Below are 16,351 nucleotides of genomic sequence, written 5' to 3'. Positions count from 1 at the left end.
GATCACTTTGTCAGGCACTATACATTAAACTCCCAAACCCAGTGAATTTTAAATAGTTTTAAATTTGAAATAAACTACTGAAATAAATTCTCAGTTGAATACTAAATAAAAAAATTTTTTTAAATATTTATTTATTATTTATTATGTATACAATAGTCTATCTGTGTGTATGCCGAAGGCCAGAAGGGGGCACCAGACCTTACTGCAGATGGTTGTGAGCCATCATGTGGTTGCTGGGAATTGAACTCAGGACCTTTGGAAGAGCAGGCAATGCTCTTAACCACTGAGCCATCTCTCCAGCCCCTAAATAAAAATTTTTAATGAGTCATCGAAAGACCCAAAGTCAGAATGTTGGAAAGGAAGCTAGATTTATTTAAAACTCAAGGCCCTTGAGAGCAACGGCTAAGGAAAACAGCAATGAGAGTCCCCAGGAGATGAGCAATCCACCATCCAAGATGCCAGTGTCTTCAATTCCCTGCCCTATCGGCCCTCTAACAACTGTCAGATGCTGTCAAAGCATCTGACCCTCAGAATTCCGCTCCCTCTCTATCCCGTAGCCTAGATCCAAACTACATATAACCTTTCTTTTTGTTTGTTTATTTTTCGAGACAGGGTTTCTCTGTGTAGCTTTGGAGCCTGTCCTGTAGACCAGGCTGGCCTTCCACCTGCTTTTGCCTCCTGAGTGCTAGGATTAAAGGTGTGCACCACCACACCCAAAGATAATGTGTTTCTAAAATGACATTTGACACCAAGTTTTATATTCATTTAAAAGATAAAATTGGACACCATTGGCAAACTTCATTTATTCAACCAATTATTTCCTGGATATTTGCTTACTATGTAAGCATATAAAATTAATCAGTAATCATAATCCTATAAAGTTCACCAGAAAGAACCAGAAATAATGTTAAAATATGTCATTAAGATTCACAACAGTAACCAGCACTGAGATGCATTCCTATAGTCTCAGCATTTGGAAGACAGAGACAGGTGATCTCTGTAAATTCCAGGCCAACCTGGTCAAAAGAGTGAGTTCCAGGCCAGCCAGGGCTAGACACTTAAATCCTGACAGAATAGAAAAAAAAGGAGGGGGGTGGAGAAGAAGGGAGGATGATTCTAAACAAGAGCAAATAAAAACTGTCCAATAGCAATCAAGTACACTGCAGGCAAAGATAAACAGTCTCTACTCAAGGGAACAGTTCTGAAGAGGCCATCGACAGACGTCACCACCTGTGGCAGAGACAAGGCACTCAGGAGCCCACAGGAACCAACGGTTACCTGAAGAGCCAACAGCAGAGAAGGTGGACTATTGAAATGGTAGCAGGAAATCTAAGTTTTATGTAGGAATGAGAAGAAACTGGGTTAGGTATAGAGTTGAATTCGTGTCTCACAGCTTGAATTACTGAAGGGAGGAGACACTGGAACTATAGGTTGGGATGAATGAGTTCCAAAGCCATCCCAATTTGATGATCCAGTTTATAGATTCTAAGTCTTCAGCAGGTGTGCCGTACGTGCCTTTAAGCTCGGCACTAGGGAAGCAGAGCCCGGAGGATCACGGTAAGTTATAGGCTAGCCTGATCTACATAACTGTAAGTTATAGCCAGCCAAACTACAGGAGAGTGTCTCTCAAACTAACTTAATAAATAAGAAAATAAGAGTAAGCTCCAAACACTTCCAAAGAGCAAAATATCTAGAAGAAATAAACGTACCATCACGGTGCTTCTGATTACAGCAGATGAATCTAACTCTGATGACTCTAGGAGCTACTCAACACGAGTTATTTCTGAACAACGCCAGATTTTTAAAGTTTTAAATCTTTCTCACTTTTTATTTTGCACATGTAGGTGCATACACACAGGCATGCTTAGGTGGAGTCAGAGGCTAACTCTTGGGGTTGGTTCTCCAGCTCGAGGGCTGAGACACTCAGGCTTGACGACAGGCACCATTGCCCTCTGAGCCATCCTGTCTGTCTGTGTCAGAACTTTCATCACAAATCTAGACGTAATCCTAATTATGTGTTTGGGGGAAATCAGTATCTATAATTGCCAACCATGGTACTTTTTACATAAGATTAATTTTACTTAATCTCATTATTATTGTATGTGTAGGGCGGATTAATTTTACTCAGTATGAAAGCAAATGAAATTAGTTCAAACCAAGCTAAAACCATTAAGCCCAGCTGGCCATTAAACTTGAAAATTCTTCAGAGTCTCTACAAAGGAAAAATACAAAAGTCAAAGTATTTTCTTCATAAGACTGAGTAACCTTTTCAGTTCACTTCTAGTAAAAACTGTTTAATTTGCCGATTGGTGGTGGTGCACACCTTTAATCCCAGCACGCGGGAGGCAGAGGCAGGCGGCTCTGAGTTCCAGATAAGCCCAGTCTACAGAGAGAGTTCCAGGACAGGCAGAGCTATACAAATGAAACTGCCTCAAAAAATCAAAACAAAAAAGCAGAACCACAGAAGGCTGTATAATTTAATCAGAGGAGGAGGAGGAATGTAAGGTCCTTCAGAAACTGAATAATCATTTGGAGAGAGATACTGACTGACCCATCGAGACCCCGAGTTCTTACGGAAGAAAAGGCAACGTTCTTCTCACTGACAGAAGCTGTCCTTAGGACAGTGAAGGAAAGAGGACAGTATCTGCTCAGGCCAGGAAGACTTCAAGTTACTGGTTTGTATACTGCAGAAGTGTCTTTGACTTTAATCAAGTGACTTCAAGAAGGACCGGGGTTTGCTGAGATGAACTGGGAAGAACAGATTTTATCCGCTGTTACAAACCTGTTGCCAAGAAAGCTTGTTCTTAAAGTCAGAGACAGTGATGGGTGCAGGCACAGGCAGGATGGAGAGCAAAGCCAGAGGCAGCAGAACCAGGTCATTTCGTGGAGGCCATGCGCCCCCTCCAGGTCAAGGCCTTGAACAAGTCTGTTAGTTGGGGGTAGGTATCTGTTTTCTTTTTCCAAGGTTATACAGAGATTTTCCCCAAAGCCATTAGAAGAGGCTTCCTGGTTTTGAAATACTCAACTTGAAACTCCACGTTTAAATGTCCATTTATTGTTTGCAGTACTGGAGACTGGACAAGCAGTCTACCACTAAGCTGCATACTCCTACAACCCCTTTTATTTATCTAAATGGTTTCAGATGACATTTACTTATTCTGTGTGTGTCTGGGAAAGTGCACATGCTGTGAAGTCAGAAAACAACTTCCACGAGTCAGGTCACAAGGTTTGGTTGGTAAGCACCTTCTTAAAAAAAAATAAAATACATTAAAATAAAGTTGGTGTGGTGGTGTATGTCTTTAATCCCAGCACTTGTAAGGCAGAGGCAGGCGAGTCTTTTTTAGTTCAAACCTGCTCTACAGAGTGAGTTCCAAGATAGCCAGGGCTGCATAGTGAGACTCTATCTCAAAACAAAACAAAATTTTATTTTATGTATATGAGTCATTTGCCTGTGCACCCCTGATGCCCTCCTGAGGCCAAAAGAAGGCACTGAATCTCTGGCGCTGGAGTGACTGATGACTTCAGTCACGTGGGTTGGTGCCCTCCACAAGAGCAGGAAGCCCTAGCTGCCAGCCAGTCACCTCTCAAGCCCCACTCTTATTTATCTACTTACTTACTTTTGTGGTGCTGGCTGGAATGGAACTCAGATCTGCCTACCTTTTTGTACGATTAAAGGCACACACAACTTTTTTTTAAGTCAAGGAATTAAAAGACCGTTCCAAGGAAACCGCCCCCTTAGCAAGCCTGCTGCTTATGCACACACCTGCAATCACTGTGCCCTCAGGAACTTCCCCATGGCACACGGGATTACAGGGAAAGAGGATTATGGGGCAAGAATTATGACAGCAGAGGAAAGTCCTAATTTTGTCAAGAGGATGAGCCTGGAGCTAGGCCCTCAACAGAGACTCGATCTCATGCCTCGACAAGAAAACCCACGAGCACAACAGGCACACATGTTGCAGAGAACCAATTCCATTCCTAGCTGCGTTTTTCTCAGCAAACCAATTTTAATATAAGGGCACTGAGGATTGTTCTTCCTCAAGCTACTGACCTGGTAACCTTGGAAGAAGTTAAGAATTTCCTTAACTCCAGTATTGTAGGCCAGGCCCTGCACTCTGACCACCGTGCCGGGCTGGGGCGGGACACTGCTAAGATTGGCGGCTGTAGGGAAGTAGCCAAGACTATTAGGCGAACCTGGGGGGCTAAAGGGAGAGAAAGCACAGTGAACTGACAGGAACACACAACGCTGCGTATTTACTCTAAAACACATTACTTAAGAAGCTGACGCTTTGAAGGTGATGTTCTTATCCTTCGACGAAGTACCTTTCCTGAGAGAGGTTAAGAATGCCAGAGGTTCTGCCTCACGTTGCGACAGCGGCCAGTGGAGAGGAAGTGGGGTTAATGCAGGATCAGGATTAGATGCAGAACTTTCCCTCATCTCTCAGGTTCTCAAAGCGAGAGGAAGAAGAACTAAGCGGTCTCAGCCACTCAACCACCTCCAGAGCCCAAGTCCCTGATGGTTAAGGGAGCCGGTTTTAGGCATGAAGAAGAGGCTTGGCTATGAGGGACTAAGGGGGAAGCACAGCCAGAGACTGACAGTCCACAGTGAATGCTCCCGAGAGCCAACAGCTCCACCCACGTGCACAAGGAAAGCAGAGCACAAGGACCAGCAGAGCAGATCACACCCGGGCAATTTCTGCCAACACGACTCTTTAAAAACAGAAAAGGGAGAGGGTTAGAAGGACACAGAAGAAGCGGAACTGATCACCACTGGAAGGAGTGAGGCCCCCATGCATTTTCTGTAGCAATCTCCTCCACGAAGCACAGTGCCTACCTGACGTGGGACCTCTAGCGACCATTGGATTAGTCTCATTAATTAACTCATCAATCAGCTTTATGAGATTCCCACCCCATCAGTTCTCTACAACTGGAGGTCAGATAATTACAGTTTGAAATATGAACAGGAACTTTTTTTTTAACCCAGTCATAAACTTAAGAAGCAATGCTGATTCCAATTTCAGACTATGAACTTCCAGCCACTTCCTGTGGAGGTAATTAGTTGTACATTTCAGAGAAGCCACCTTACATGACAGTAACAAACAAGTTACCAGATGAGCCTCCAGCCATAGATGACAGGAATTAGCCCAGAAACCTTCCCTCTGCTGTTACACGGGGACGATCAACACCTTCAGTTCCCAGGCCGTGATTGAACATTCAATCACTCCCAGGATTCCGTGACATTCTCTTACTCTTATTATCTTATCACTTATTAAATATTAATAATAAGTGGAAACAGCATTGGGCATCCATCCCCAAACCTTTTAAGTCTCTAAATCAGTAGGTGTCAACTATGTGACAAATTTGAATAGCCCTGGGAGACCTTCACACTTCTGGTAAGAACCCTGCCTACCCACCCCTCCAAATTACAAATCAAAGACTCGAGAAAAGTCAAATGTCCCATGATTGTACCAACATTTTAAAACAACCCGAGACTTTAATAAAAAACAAGATTGAAATCTCTGCAAACATTAGAAATGGGGCGTATGCCTAACTGAATCTAAGGCTCTGACCACCATTCAAGCCAACGCCTCCGTGTTTTTACAGAGGTGAGAGAGACCTTAAAGTTAAATAATTTCTTACTAGGGCTGGAGAGATGGCTCAGAGGTTAAGAGCATTGCCTGCTCTTCCAGAGGTCCTGAGTTCAATTCCCATCCATCTATAATGAGGTCTGGTGCCCTCTTCTGGCCTGCAGGCATACATGCAGACAGAATATTGTATACATAATAAATAAATAAATAGACATTTATAAAAAAAATTTCTTACTGAAAACATCAGCACAGTGTCAAACTAGAAAACCACACTGATCTCTCAAGTTCAATATTTTCTACATATTTAACCAGTATTCAGTGAGTGTATTTGTTTATATCAAATATCTGCTATGCTGAGTGTAATATACAAAGACCTCTCCATATACATCAATACAGCCTGGACTCCTGTATAAAGGATATGAAAGTCTTGTCGTGTCCCCAGCACACTTATTTTCATACACTGTCCTATCACATTTTTTTTATTTTATGTATACAATATTCTGTCTGGTAAGGCCAGAAGAGGGCGCCAGACCTCTTTACAGATGGTTGTGAGCCACCATGTGGTTGCTGGGAATTGAACTCAGGACCTTTGGAAGAGCAGGCAATGCTCTTAACCACTGAGCCATCTCTCCAGCCCCCCTATCACATTTTATATAAAAATTCAGACGGGGTCTCTGGTATCTTCAAAATCTATTCAAGATAGAAGCAGATAATGAGCCAGGGAGACAGCTTAGTGGATAAAGGACTTTCTGTCGAGTCTGATCCCTGGGACCCACGTGGCGGAGAGAGACAGGGCACACGTACACACATTCAAACACAAAATGAATATAGGTAGGAATTAAATACAGCAGGGCTTCTTAAACAAACAAGTAGTCACCGTAAGGGCTGATGGCTCACTGGATAAATGACTTGAGTTCGGCCCCTGAAACCCACACCGAAGTGCAAAGGTGACAGTTGACTGCACAAAGCTATCCTGATTTCCACACCTGCGCTACGGCATGTGCAACCCTTGCCTGCACACACACACACACCCGCGCATGTACAATTCAACGTGTCTTTTAAGAAGCGACGATCTGAAATTTAACATTATAAAGGACAATAAATCTGCTCTCAAAATAGCAACCATTCCAATAAACTTATCCCAACTTCAAGTTCATCTAATTGTTCTTTCAGTTTTTCTAGACAGAGTTTCTCTGCAAAGCACTGGAAGTTTTGTCCTTTTCCTAGCGACCTTATTTATAGACACCATCCTATTGTATTTTATTGCTTTTGCCCAAATAGTTTCTATAAATTTGGAACTCACAAAGCAGACAAGGCTGGCCTTGAACTCATAGAGATCCTCCCACTTCTGCCTCCCGAATGCTCGATTAAAAGTATGCATACCAGTTGGCTTCTAGTTTCAATTTTCATAACTGTAATTACCGATTATATTCTATTTTTTTAACAGGTAGGTGGTTTCTTTTTTAATGATTTATTTAACTTTATGTTCATTGGTATGAAGGTGTCAGATCTCGTGGAACTTCATTTTCAGACAGCTGTGAGCTGCCATGTGGGTGCTGGGAACCAAACCCGGGTCCTCTGGAAGAACAGTCAGTGCTCTTAACCGCTGAGCCATCTCTCCAGCCCCCAGATTATATTCTAGAAGCCATAAGGAAACTCAAGGAACCTGTCTATCTTGAAGAGTTTTCTATCAACCTAAAAATTCCAAGATTTTAAAAGGATTATTCAAATAATCATCAGCAAAAATCAATAAACTTTTCAATAAAATTGACAAACATGTACTTATATAGTAAACTAAAAGAGTTACTAAAAAAACCTAATAGACTAATAAGTCGGGTCATTTTAAAGAACACAAACTTCAATTGCTTTTCTATATATAAAAAATACCACCACCACAATAAAAAACAATTCTATTTACAGGAACATCAAAAGGAACATTCCCAGGGACAGCTCACAAAAGCACAGGAGTTGGATGTATCTATAAAGCTCGGGCTTGGGGCCTGTAATCCTAGCACTTGGGAGCTGCAGGCAGGAGCACAAAGTCATCCTTAGCTGCACAGCAAGTTGCAGGCCAGCCTGGGCTAGGGGAGATGTTACTTCAAAGACCTACAAGCCAGGCTGATACACAGAAACTTGAACTCCACTCCCTGAGCCGGGGAGATGTTTCGAGTGACAAAAGCATCTGCTGTACCTGTCCAGTTCCTGGAACACACATAAAAACCTGGATGCGGTGATGCAGATCTGTGACCCCAGCACTCTCAGGTGAGATTAGAAGTAGAGATAGAAAAATTGGCTCAAAGCACTGTGCTAGTTAGCCTGAGGTCCACTGTCCAGAGGCAGGGACAAGGAGACCCTGCTTCAACAAAGTGGAAGCAGAAACTAACTCCCAAAGACTTTAACCTCCCAACCTTAATATTGACAGGAGCATGGGTACACCCACATGGAATCTAAAAAAAAGAAAAGGCTCCATCACCAACTTTGAAAATTAAAAACGGCTAAAGAGCTTGCCCAGTATAGCCCATATCTTTTTATTTAAGATCAAGTAAATAGCTGAGGCTAACTCCAAATTTGTAATCCTCCTGCCTCAACCTTCTGAGTGTTAGGATCATAGACATTGTAAGTTTCCATGTAGCTCAGTGGCAGAGAGGAAGTTTAACTTAGATTGTCTTTAACCTCAACATGTGCTCTGTGCACACACACTATTTTTTTCTTTTTGGTTTTTTGAAATAGGGTTTCTCTGTGTAGCCCTGGCTAACCTCAAACTCGTAGAGATCCACCTGCCTCTGCCTCCTGAGTGCTGGGATTAAGGGCATGTGCCACCATGTCCAACTACATACAAATTTATCATACAGTAAAACAAAGAAATAAAAACTAATAAAATTCAGTTTGTTAAGCGGCTATGAAACAACACAACTTAGATCCCCACCCAAAATCCTACAAAAAATTAACTCCAATTGCTGTAACTGGCAAACGGCTCAATCCCAAGAACCCAAGTAAATGAGAACAAGCTCATTTCTGGCCGACACACACACAAGCCTATACTCCCACACCACACATAGGCCCACAGGTAAGGGTCAAAAAATTAAAAAGAGCAAACTCAAATTGAGTCATTTATCTAAATAGGAAAGCTAAAAATATAAAAACGCAAGGAAACTGTAGCAAGCTTTTGAACCTTATGTTTAGATTTGATGTCAAAAGCGGAGTCAGAAAGGTAGAAATAGATGAACACACACACACACACACACACACACACACACACACCCATCCACCCCTGTATGTATCTCAAAACAAGTCACACCCTTTGGGCTGAGGAGGTACCACTATCAAGATGCTTGCCATCACCAAGAGGATGGAGTTCAATCACCAACACCCACAGGATAGAAAAATCTAAAGCACACAACTTCAATTCAGAAATTCCATGCCTGAATCCTCGTACAGAAGTTAAATATTAAAGATGAACTTTGGAACACAGAGAAAATTAAAAGCTCAAATGTTTAAAATTAAATTGTTATATTATGCTGTGTGCGTGCTTGAGGGTATGGCGTTATCTCCACAAGACAGAGTTTCTCTGTGTAGTCCTGGAATTCACTAAGTAGACCAGATTGGCCTTGAAATCGGAGATCTGCCGACCTCAACCTNCTCTGTGTAGTCCTGGAATTCACTAAGTAGACCAGATTGGCCTTGAAATTGGAGATCTGCCGACCTCAACCTCCAAAGTGCACCACCACGCCTGTCATCTGGATAGTTTTTAAAAAAAGAAGCAGGTACATATTTAAAAATACAGACTTGTGGGGACTGGAGAGATGGCTCAGAAATTAAGAGCACTGGCTGCTCTTCCAGAGTTCAATTCCTAGGAACCACATGGCGGCTCACAAGCATCTTATAATGAGATTGAATGCCCTTTTCTAGTGTGTAGGCAATGCAGGCAGAACATTGTATATATAATAAATAAATAAATAAATAAGCCTAAAAAAAAAAAGAAATATACACGTGTATGTTTTTAAACTAATAATGACACTTCTGGGCTAGGCAGTATTCGTGAAGAAAGTCTTTTACCCATTATACATTTATACTTTTCGACTTACTAATTAGCATAACCAAACCTTTTAAAACTACTAGCTAAGAAAGTATTCATCCAAAAGCAGGGTCCCAAACTTACAGAATTGATTAAGTCATGAATGTTAGTTCTTCTACCTTTGGCATTTCATTCAACACTCACAGACTCATTTCTAAGAGATTCCTTCTTACAACAAGGCCCAGGCAGTGAGTCTGTAACAGAGGTGACTTTGGACACACTTTTCACACAAAACCACATCAGCGCTCGTCATCTTTCAGTTCCGACACTCTGAAGACGTAAAGAGGCAGAAAAAGTGTCCTGATATCAGACCCCAACGACGACAAGCATTTACACAGGGTCTACAGGCCAGCAGATCTGAGCACTCATGTACACGGAGACAGTGGTACTGCCCTTTGCACACTAGGTGAGCGCTTCCACGAACACCTCAGCCTAACCCTTTCTGAGCCATTCTCAGCCCTTTAATGGACAGCTTCCAAGGAACCGTCAGGGCTTTATTCCTGTTCTTCCTCCCAGCAGATTTTCAGTAGCAGATGAGCCCAAGACTCAGGTTCAGCAAGTGTAACTGACATTCTGGTTCCCTGCTGGAGACTCCACCGTGAAGGGGATACAGCAACAGGACAGCGGGGAGAGCGCAAGCTACCTTCAGGCCGTTACCAGAAGCACCGTGTACAGATTGGTAAATACCCCTAGGACCAGTCTGAAGATCTTCGGCTGAAAATAAACCCTGCTGTCAACATTTTGTTCTCGTCAAGCACCTATTGCTTGACATAAGTTTGATACAAATAAAGAAAGCTTACTATTGGATAAACAAAAGTACTGAAAATTTTTTAAAATTGAGGATTAGGCTGGGCAGTGGTGGCACAGGCCTTTCTTTATTCCCAGTACTCAGGAGGCAGAAGCAGGTGGATCTCTGAGAGTTCAAGACCAGCCTGGACTACAGAGCAAGTTCCAGGACAGCCAGAACTACACAGAGACACTACCCTGTTTTGCAATACCAAGAACCAAACACCAAAAAACAAAACAAAACAAAACAAAACTCTTGACGAATAGAACTGTTCCTTATATATCCAAATTAGAATCATAGGCACAGATATAAAACGGATTCCAAAAATCTTCACCAATTACATCATTTTATAAGATGCAAGACAGCCAACTTTTGTCCCATCCCTGGGACCACACAGTCTCCAAGTTGTTCTAACTTTCTCATGTGCACCCTGGCATGTGTGTGTGCGAGCATAATTTTAAAGAGATATAGATTTGGTACGGTAGCACACACCTGTACACCCAGCAGTTTGGGAGGCAGAAGCAGGAGAATTACTGCCATTTTGAGGCCAGTATAGATAGCACGGAGTACGAAGTGAGACCCCTGTCCTTAAAAATATAAAGGGAGGAACAGGAGGAAGGAAAGAAGCTAACGAATAAAAAGTACTGACATTAAGATAGAGCTCCCGACTCCCCAGGATTATTCTTTCCATTACACAGTTCCACCTCCCAGGAACTGCCTCCAGCCGAAAAGCAGCAGAGACATAAAACATGCAAACCCTAGGAAGACACGGATCAATTTCATTCTGGGTTTGTTTACAGTATGCATATAAGGAGCAGCAAATACAAGCACTGGGATATTTAGAGCAACTATATTTATTACGGGCTAACATTCAAACCTAAAAGAATACAATCGCCCCTATTGAGTTATTCTGTTTCGTGATTCATTTCCATGTTGGTAGCACCTGATCATAAGGACATAGAGCTACTACCCACGTGATCATAAGGACATAGAGCTACTACCCACGTGATCATAAGGACATAGAGCTACTACCCACCTGATCATAAGGACATAGAGCTACTACCCACCTGATCATAAGGACATAGAGCTACTACCCACGTGCAGTTCAAACAACAGGAGACAGAGCCGGGAGAGCTGAACTCACGGGCAACCTAAAGACCGTGCTAGTCACATACTGCAAATAAATAAACTTCGACCCATTGGTCAGAGATGTGACCGGAAGCTGTGGCCGGCCACGCTAACCTTCAGTAAGGGAGACAGTATTCTTTTGTGAGCTCACACACTGGTTGTCAAAGGAGTCTTTGTCTCTGCCCCTGTTGTCGCTTCCTGTGGAGCCTTACCTGGGGTAGTAGGCTGTGTAGTTCATGAAGAGCTGAGTACCTGCCGGGTAGTATGCTGTGGAGGGCTGCAGTGCCCGGGGACTGAAGAGCAGAGATGGCTGATAAATGGCAGCTTCGGTAGGGATCACGGCTGCAGGAGCAGGGAACGTGTAGGAAGGAGGAGACAGGCCTAAACAGAGAGGAGAGAGACGCTCTGAGTCACACTGGTAACAGCTGCCACCGGTGCCAGCATTCGGGCTGTGGTCACTCTTCCACCTCCGTATCTGTGAAGATCACTCGTGTGTGTGTGTGTGTGTGTGTGTGTGTGTACCTGTGTGAGTCAGTGTACAATACGTGCATGCAGGAACCTTTGGAAGCCGGAAAAGGGTGTTAGATCCCCTAGCACTGGAGTTAGAGGCAGCTGTGAGCTGCCATGTGGGTGCTGGGAACTGAAACCAGGTCCTCTGCGAGAACAGTGATGCTCCTAACGCTGATCCATCACCCTGGCCTCAGCTACACATTTTAAAAGAAAAATCACCACAGTTCTTTATATCCCAAGCAACTTCCATCTAATTTTTTGGATGTTTTTGCCCTTTAGTATGACATGAATCAAAGAGATTAGGATAAAAGGATGTACCATATATTACACTAAAGCTGTTCCACGGGGGATAAGATAAACTGTGTATTATCTTCACCTAAAGGCAATCCAAAAATTAGGCTTTGAAGTTAATCTACACCTTCAGACCTATAAAAAAAAAAGTCCAACTAGGAAACAGTCCAGAGGAAAGAGCTGGGCATGGTGGTGTACTCAAGAAGCAGAGGCTAGGGTTATGGTCATGACATCAAGTCCCAAGCCAGCCACCAGGGCTACAGCATGAGACCCTGTGTCCAAAAACTAAACCAAACCATACCCCACATAGACAAAAGTGGGTCAAGTTTTTAACAAATTTAATCTAGGGCTGAGAGTGTAGTTAAGTGGTGGGGTAGGGGCTCAGCCTGGGTTAGGCCCTGGGAGGAGGAAGAGGGAGTTCCTCTATCTTCTAGTTACCCTGCACTTTCCGTGTTCTCAGACTCCCTTACATTGGAGCTGCTGGTAGTCACGAGCTTTCCCAAGTAGCCTGACCACACGAGCTAGACCGTATGCACTGGATGGAAGATGGATAGCTCAGCTGACAGAAATCTGGGGTCAGCAGACTGAGATCCATTAGATCCTGTGACTGGCACAGCCCCAAGGGGTAACTTCACAGGAAAATCTCCAAGACGAATTTTGGCTTTCCTCGCTCTTAAAGAGTTTCTCCTTCATTATGAAGAATATGGTGAGCAGTTATGATCATGGACTTCCGGTTCAACATCTAAGTAAGTACGTATGTATATACTTATCTATTACAGTACCAGGGGCCCAGCCCAGCTCTGAGCACGTTAGGTAATTACGTCGGCAGCCCTTGAACTTTTGAGATAGTCTGATTATATGGCCCTGGCTGGCATCAAACTCATAACCCTTTTGCCTCAGCCTCCCTAGTGGTGGGACTCACATGTGTACAATCCCACCTGGCAGTGAGTGGAAACTCCGCTCATGTGAGACACGTCAGGCCTATGGCATACTCAGTGACGGAGTATGTGAAGGGTCTGGGTTCAGTCCTCAGCACCACACACACAAACCCCAAGATCTGAAGCACCATAGAACACCGTGTAGCTGTGCTCCTAACTGGTTTGCAAAATCATCAAGAAACTCATGATGTAAATGCTACATGCTATGAAGACACAAGCAGAGGGTGAGCCTGCAGCTCGGCGGGACTGTCCTTGTCCAGCACGAGCAGACCCTCAGTCTCATCTCCAGCAACACAAAAGAAAAAAAAACATATATTCTGTTTCAAAACAAAGAAAAGTAAAATAAAAATTGACAAGTGATGAGAAGACCTGGGCATTCCTCAAGTGGCAGTATGGCTAGTTCTTACTTTCCTAAGAGAAGAATCAGGTGCATCTATGCATTGGAGGGGGGGGGGGGGGATCCTGAGCTTGGCTGCTCTGGAACTAGATATGCAGTCCAGCCTGGTCTCAAGTGCTGTGCCTCCCTGCTGGCATCAAAGGTAGCACCATCAGGTCCGGATGACTTCTAGTGAAACAAGGTGCTGTACGGTATGAAGACATTACCAGCATTTTCTTTTGCCAAATTCATCAAGAAAGTCTTCAGTGGGAAATATCAGCCCCATCAATATTTAAATTGCTTTAAGTCTTTGAGATTAGATTTAAAAAACAGGCAATTTCTATAAGTCTTGTGGTTGTGGTATAGTTAGGCAGTCAGTCACCTAAAGGTGGCAGCCCAGAGGGGCAGAATACAAGCACACGTTCACCAAACTTCTGACCTTTAAAGAAATCAACTCTTCTGCTACAAAGAAACATGACCAAATTTTAGGAAAAAATCTTGTCTTCATTTTCGAAAAGCATTAAAAGTAACCAAAGATGCAGAAACATATTCTTTTTTGGTTGTTGTTTTTCGAGACAGGGTTTCTCTGTGTTAAAGGAGCCCTGGCTGTCTTGGACTCAATTTATAGACCAGGCTGGCCTCAAACTCACCAAGATCCACCTACCTCTGCCTCCTGAGTACTGGGATTAAAGGCATGCACTACCATTTGCCCAGCTGCAGAAATATAGTCTTCAAAAATTGTTAATAAAGACTAGGTCTTCAGAAATACAATTTTACATGAAATAGGATTTAAAATTCCTCCTTTGCTAGGTGAAAATTAGGGCTCAAACCTATCGTCCTAGTAGTATTCAGGAGGATGAGGCAGGAGCATCTGTGAGCTCCAAGACAACATGGCCTATATACTGAGCTCCAGGCCAGCCTGGTAGATAGCGAAACCTTGTCTCTAAACTCGAGTCTACAATAAACTGGACACGAAACAATGGGGAATGTTTCATGATATTTGATGGACAATCACTAAAGGATATTACGTTAATGTTACATTTACAGTGATTTATGGACAGAAGACATTCAAGTATTACCATAAAGTATTTTTTTACACTCAATCAAATTTCTAAAACCTTGTATCTCATTAACAATAAACTATTAGATATTCACCAACAGCAAGCAGCAGGTAAATGGAATTATTAGAGTTCAGGAATTCCAACGGGAAAAAAAGGATTAAGCCCCACCAGACATTCTACAAACAATTGAACAAGGTAACTGCCGCAGATCTCTCTTTGCTGAAAATAAAACTCAATGCCTATGAACTGCCCACTCTAATAGAACCCAGCAAACCAACCCGGTGCCCCTTTCCAGTTATCTTTGAACTATTATCCCAAGGTATTTAAACATATCCAACATGCAGGTTAAAAACTGCATTTTTTGAAAAGAGACTCGTGTCTGGAAACATCAGGTTTCCTTAGCCACTGACTAAACCTTGCTTCTAGACTACGGGGCTTATTCCTCTCCAACAGGATTCCAGACGGCTTGCACCCAGTTGCCAACGAGCAAGAGCACAGCTTGGAATTAAGCACTGATCCTGTGACCCAATCAAACGTTGGCCAAATCAATTACGCATTATTATATATAAATGTGGTTTACTAACTTGCTCATTCCGGATATCCTGGACAGCGACAGGCATGCTCTCCAGGGTATCATTTTGAAGACATAGTTGATGCTCAAAACAGTTAAGAATCCAAAATGGGCATCAAATCATCCTTCTTAAAGTTCAACGTGTAAAAGAATGGTGAATAAATAAAAAATAAAGACAGAAAGGGAGGGATCCAGCCAAATGTATATTTTACCTTTAAATGCGTATTAAATTATCTACATAGCCAGGTTGCTTCCCAGAGTCAGTGCTTATCTGGAGCACACTAAGCCTCAGAAACCAAATGCTTATCACTGGAAAAGCAAGAATATAATTTGAAAGGAGGTATGTGTAGCATCTCTAATTATGGGTGTCCACAACCAAGGTCTTAACTGATTACCAGATACTAGTGATTTCAGATGGGAAAGCCTTGTGTGACCCTCTCGCCTGCCTCAGGAAGAACCGAGTGTCGCAGAGAGCAGCTGAAGCACCTACCAGCACACAGCGTAGAAGAGCGCAGAGACCCAAGACAAACTTACATGGTAACTTACATGGCGGTGGGGATAAGCCATTTCGATTTAAAGTGCCCCCCATTAACACAAAGTTCATCTCCTCAGCTGAACACTGAAAGACTTCCACATATCTGTCCTTCATGACTTTTTTATGATACTTCTGCGCAGCCAAGAATGCTCTGTCTGCAGACTTCATCTGGATAAAGGCATCTCCTGACGGGCGGCCCTAGTGTGCGGGGGAAAAGCAGAAACAAAGGAGGCTGTCTCCTTCAACAAGGAAGTAAATGTCCCTCACAAAGCATGCCAAGGGACCAGCACCCAAGTATATGACTTGTGTAGCCACAAAATCTGGGTGACAGTGTGATCTGCTGAAATCTGATTTGGGCTTCGTTCCCTAATCACCAGAATGACCTACAAAGTCTTGACGAAAACAGTTCTGAGAGACATGGTTGAAAGCGATCCCTTGGGTTTCTGCTAAGTTAGTGTCAAATTTACAGGGCTTCCAGAGGTCTCGCTCGC

At 43.1% G+C, this 16,351-nt stretch overlaps 1 protein-coding gene across 11 annotated transcripts in view; it reads right to left on the bottom strand.

Annotated features, from left to right (window-relative positions):
• The window catches only part of Esrp1 (epithelial splicing regulatory protein 1), a 50,778-nt gene that overhangs the window by 8,253 nt on the left and 26,174 nt on the right, over window positions 1–16,351 (bottom strand). For 5 of the 11 annotated variants that reach the window (XR_007596006.1, XR_007596011.1, XR_007596008.1 and 2 more), the window contains exons 12-14: window positions 15,860–16,058; window positions 11,791–11,959; window positions 4,052–4,202 (exon numbers count right to left, since the gene is read on the bottom strand). Coding sequence is in view for 5 of the 11 variants with exons in the window: in XM_050166193.1 (XP_050022150.1) it covers window positions 4,052–4,202; window positions 11,791–11,959; window positions 15,860–16,058 (519 nt within the window). In the remaining 6 variants the exon portion in view is untranslated. The remainder of the gene's footprint in view (window positions 1–4,051; window positions 4,203–11,790; window positions 11,960–15,859; window positions 16,059–16,351) is intronic. The other 6 variants (XR_007596015.1, XR_007596016.1, XM_050166230.1 and 3 more) reach the window with 2 other exon arrangements.

The sequence above is a fragment of the Alexandromys fortis genome, unplaced genomic scaffold (genome assembly GCF_014885135.2).
Source record: "Alexandromys fortis isolate MF-2015 unplaced genomic scaffold, M_Fortis_MF-2015_v1.1 scaffold_18, whole genome shotgun sequence".
Classification (NCBI taxonomy): domain Eukaryota; kingdom Metazoa; phylum Chordata; class Mammalia; order Rodentia; family Cricetidae; genus Alexandromys; species Alexandromys fortis.
This window is presented reverse-complemented; position numbering and strand designations above follow the sequence as displayed.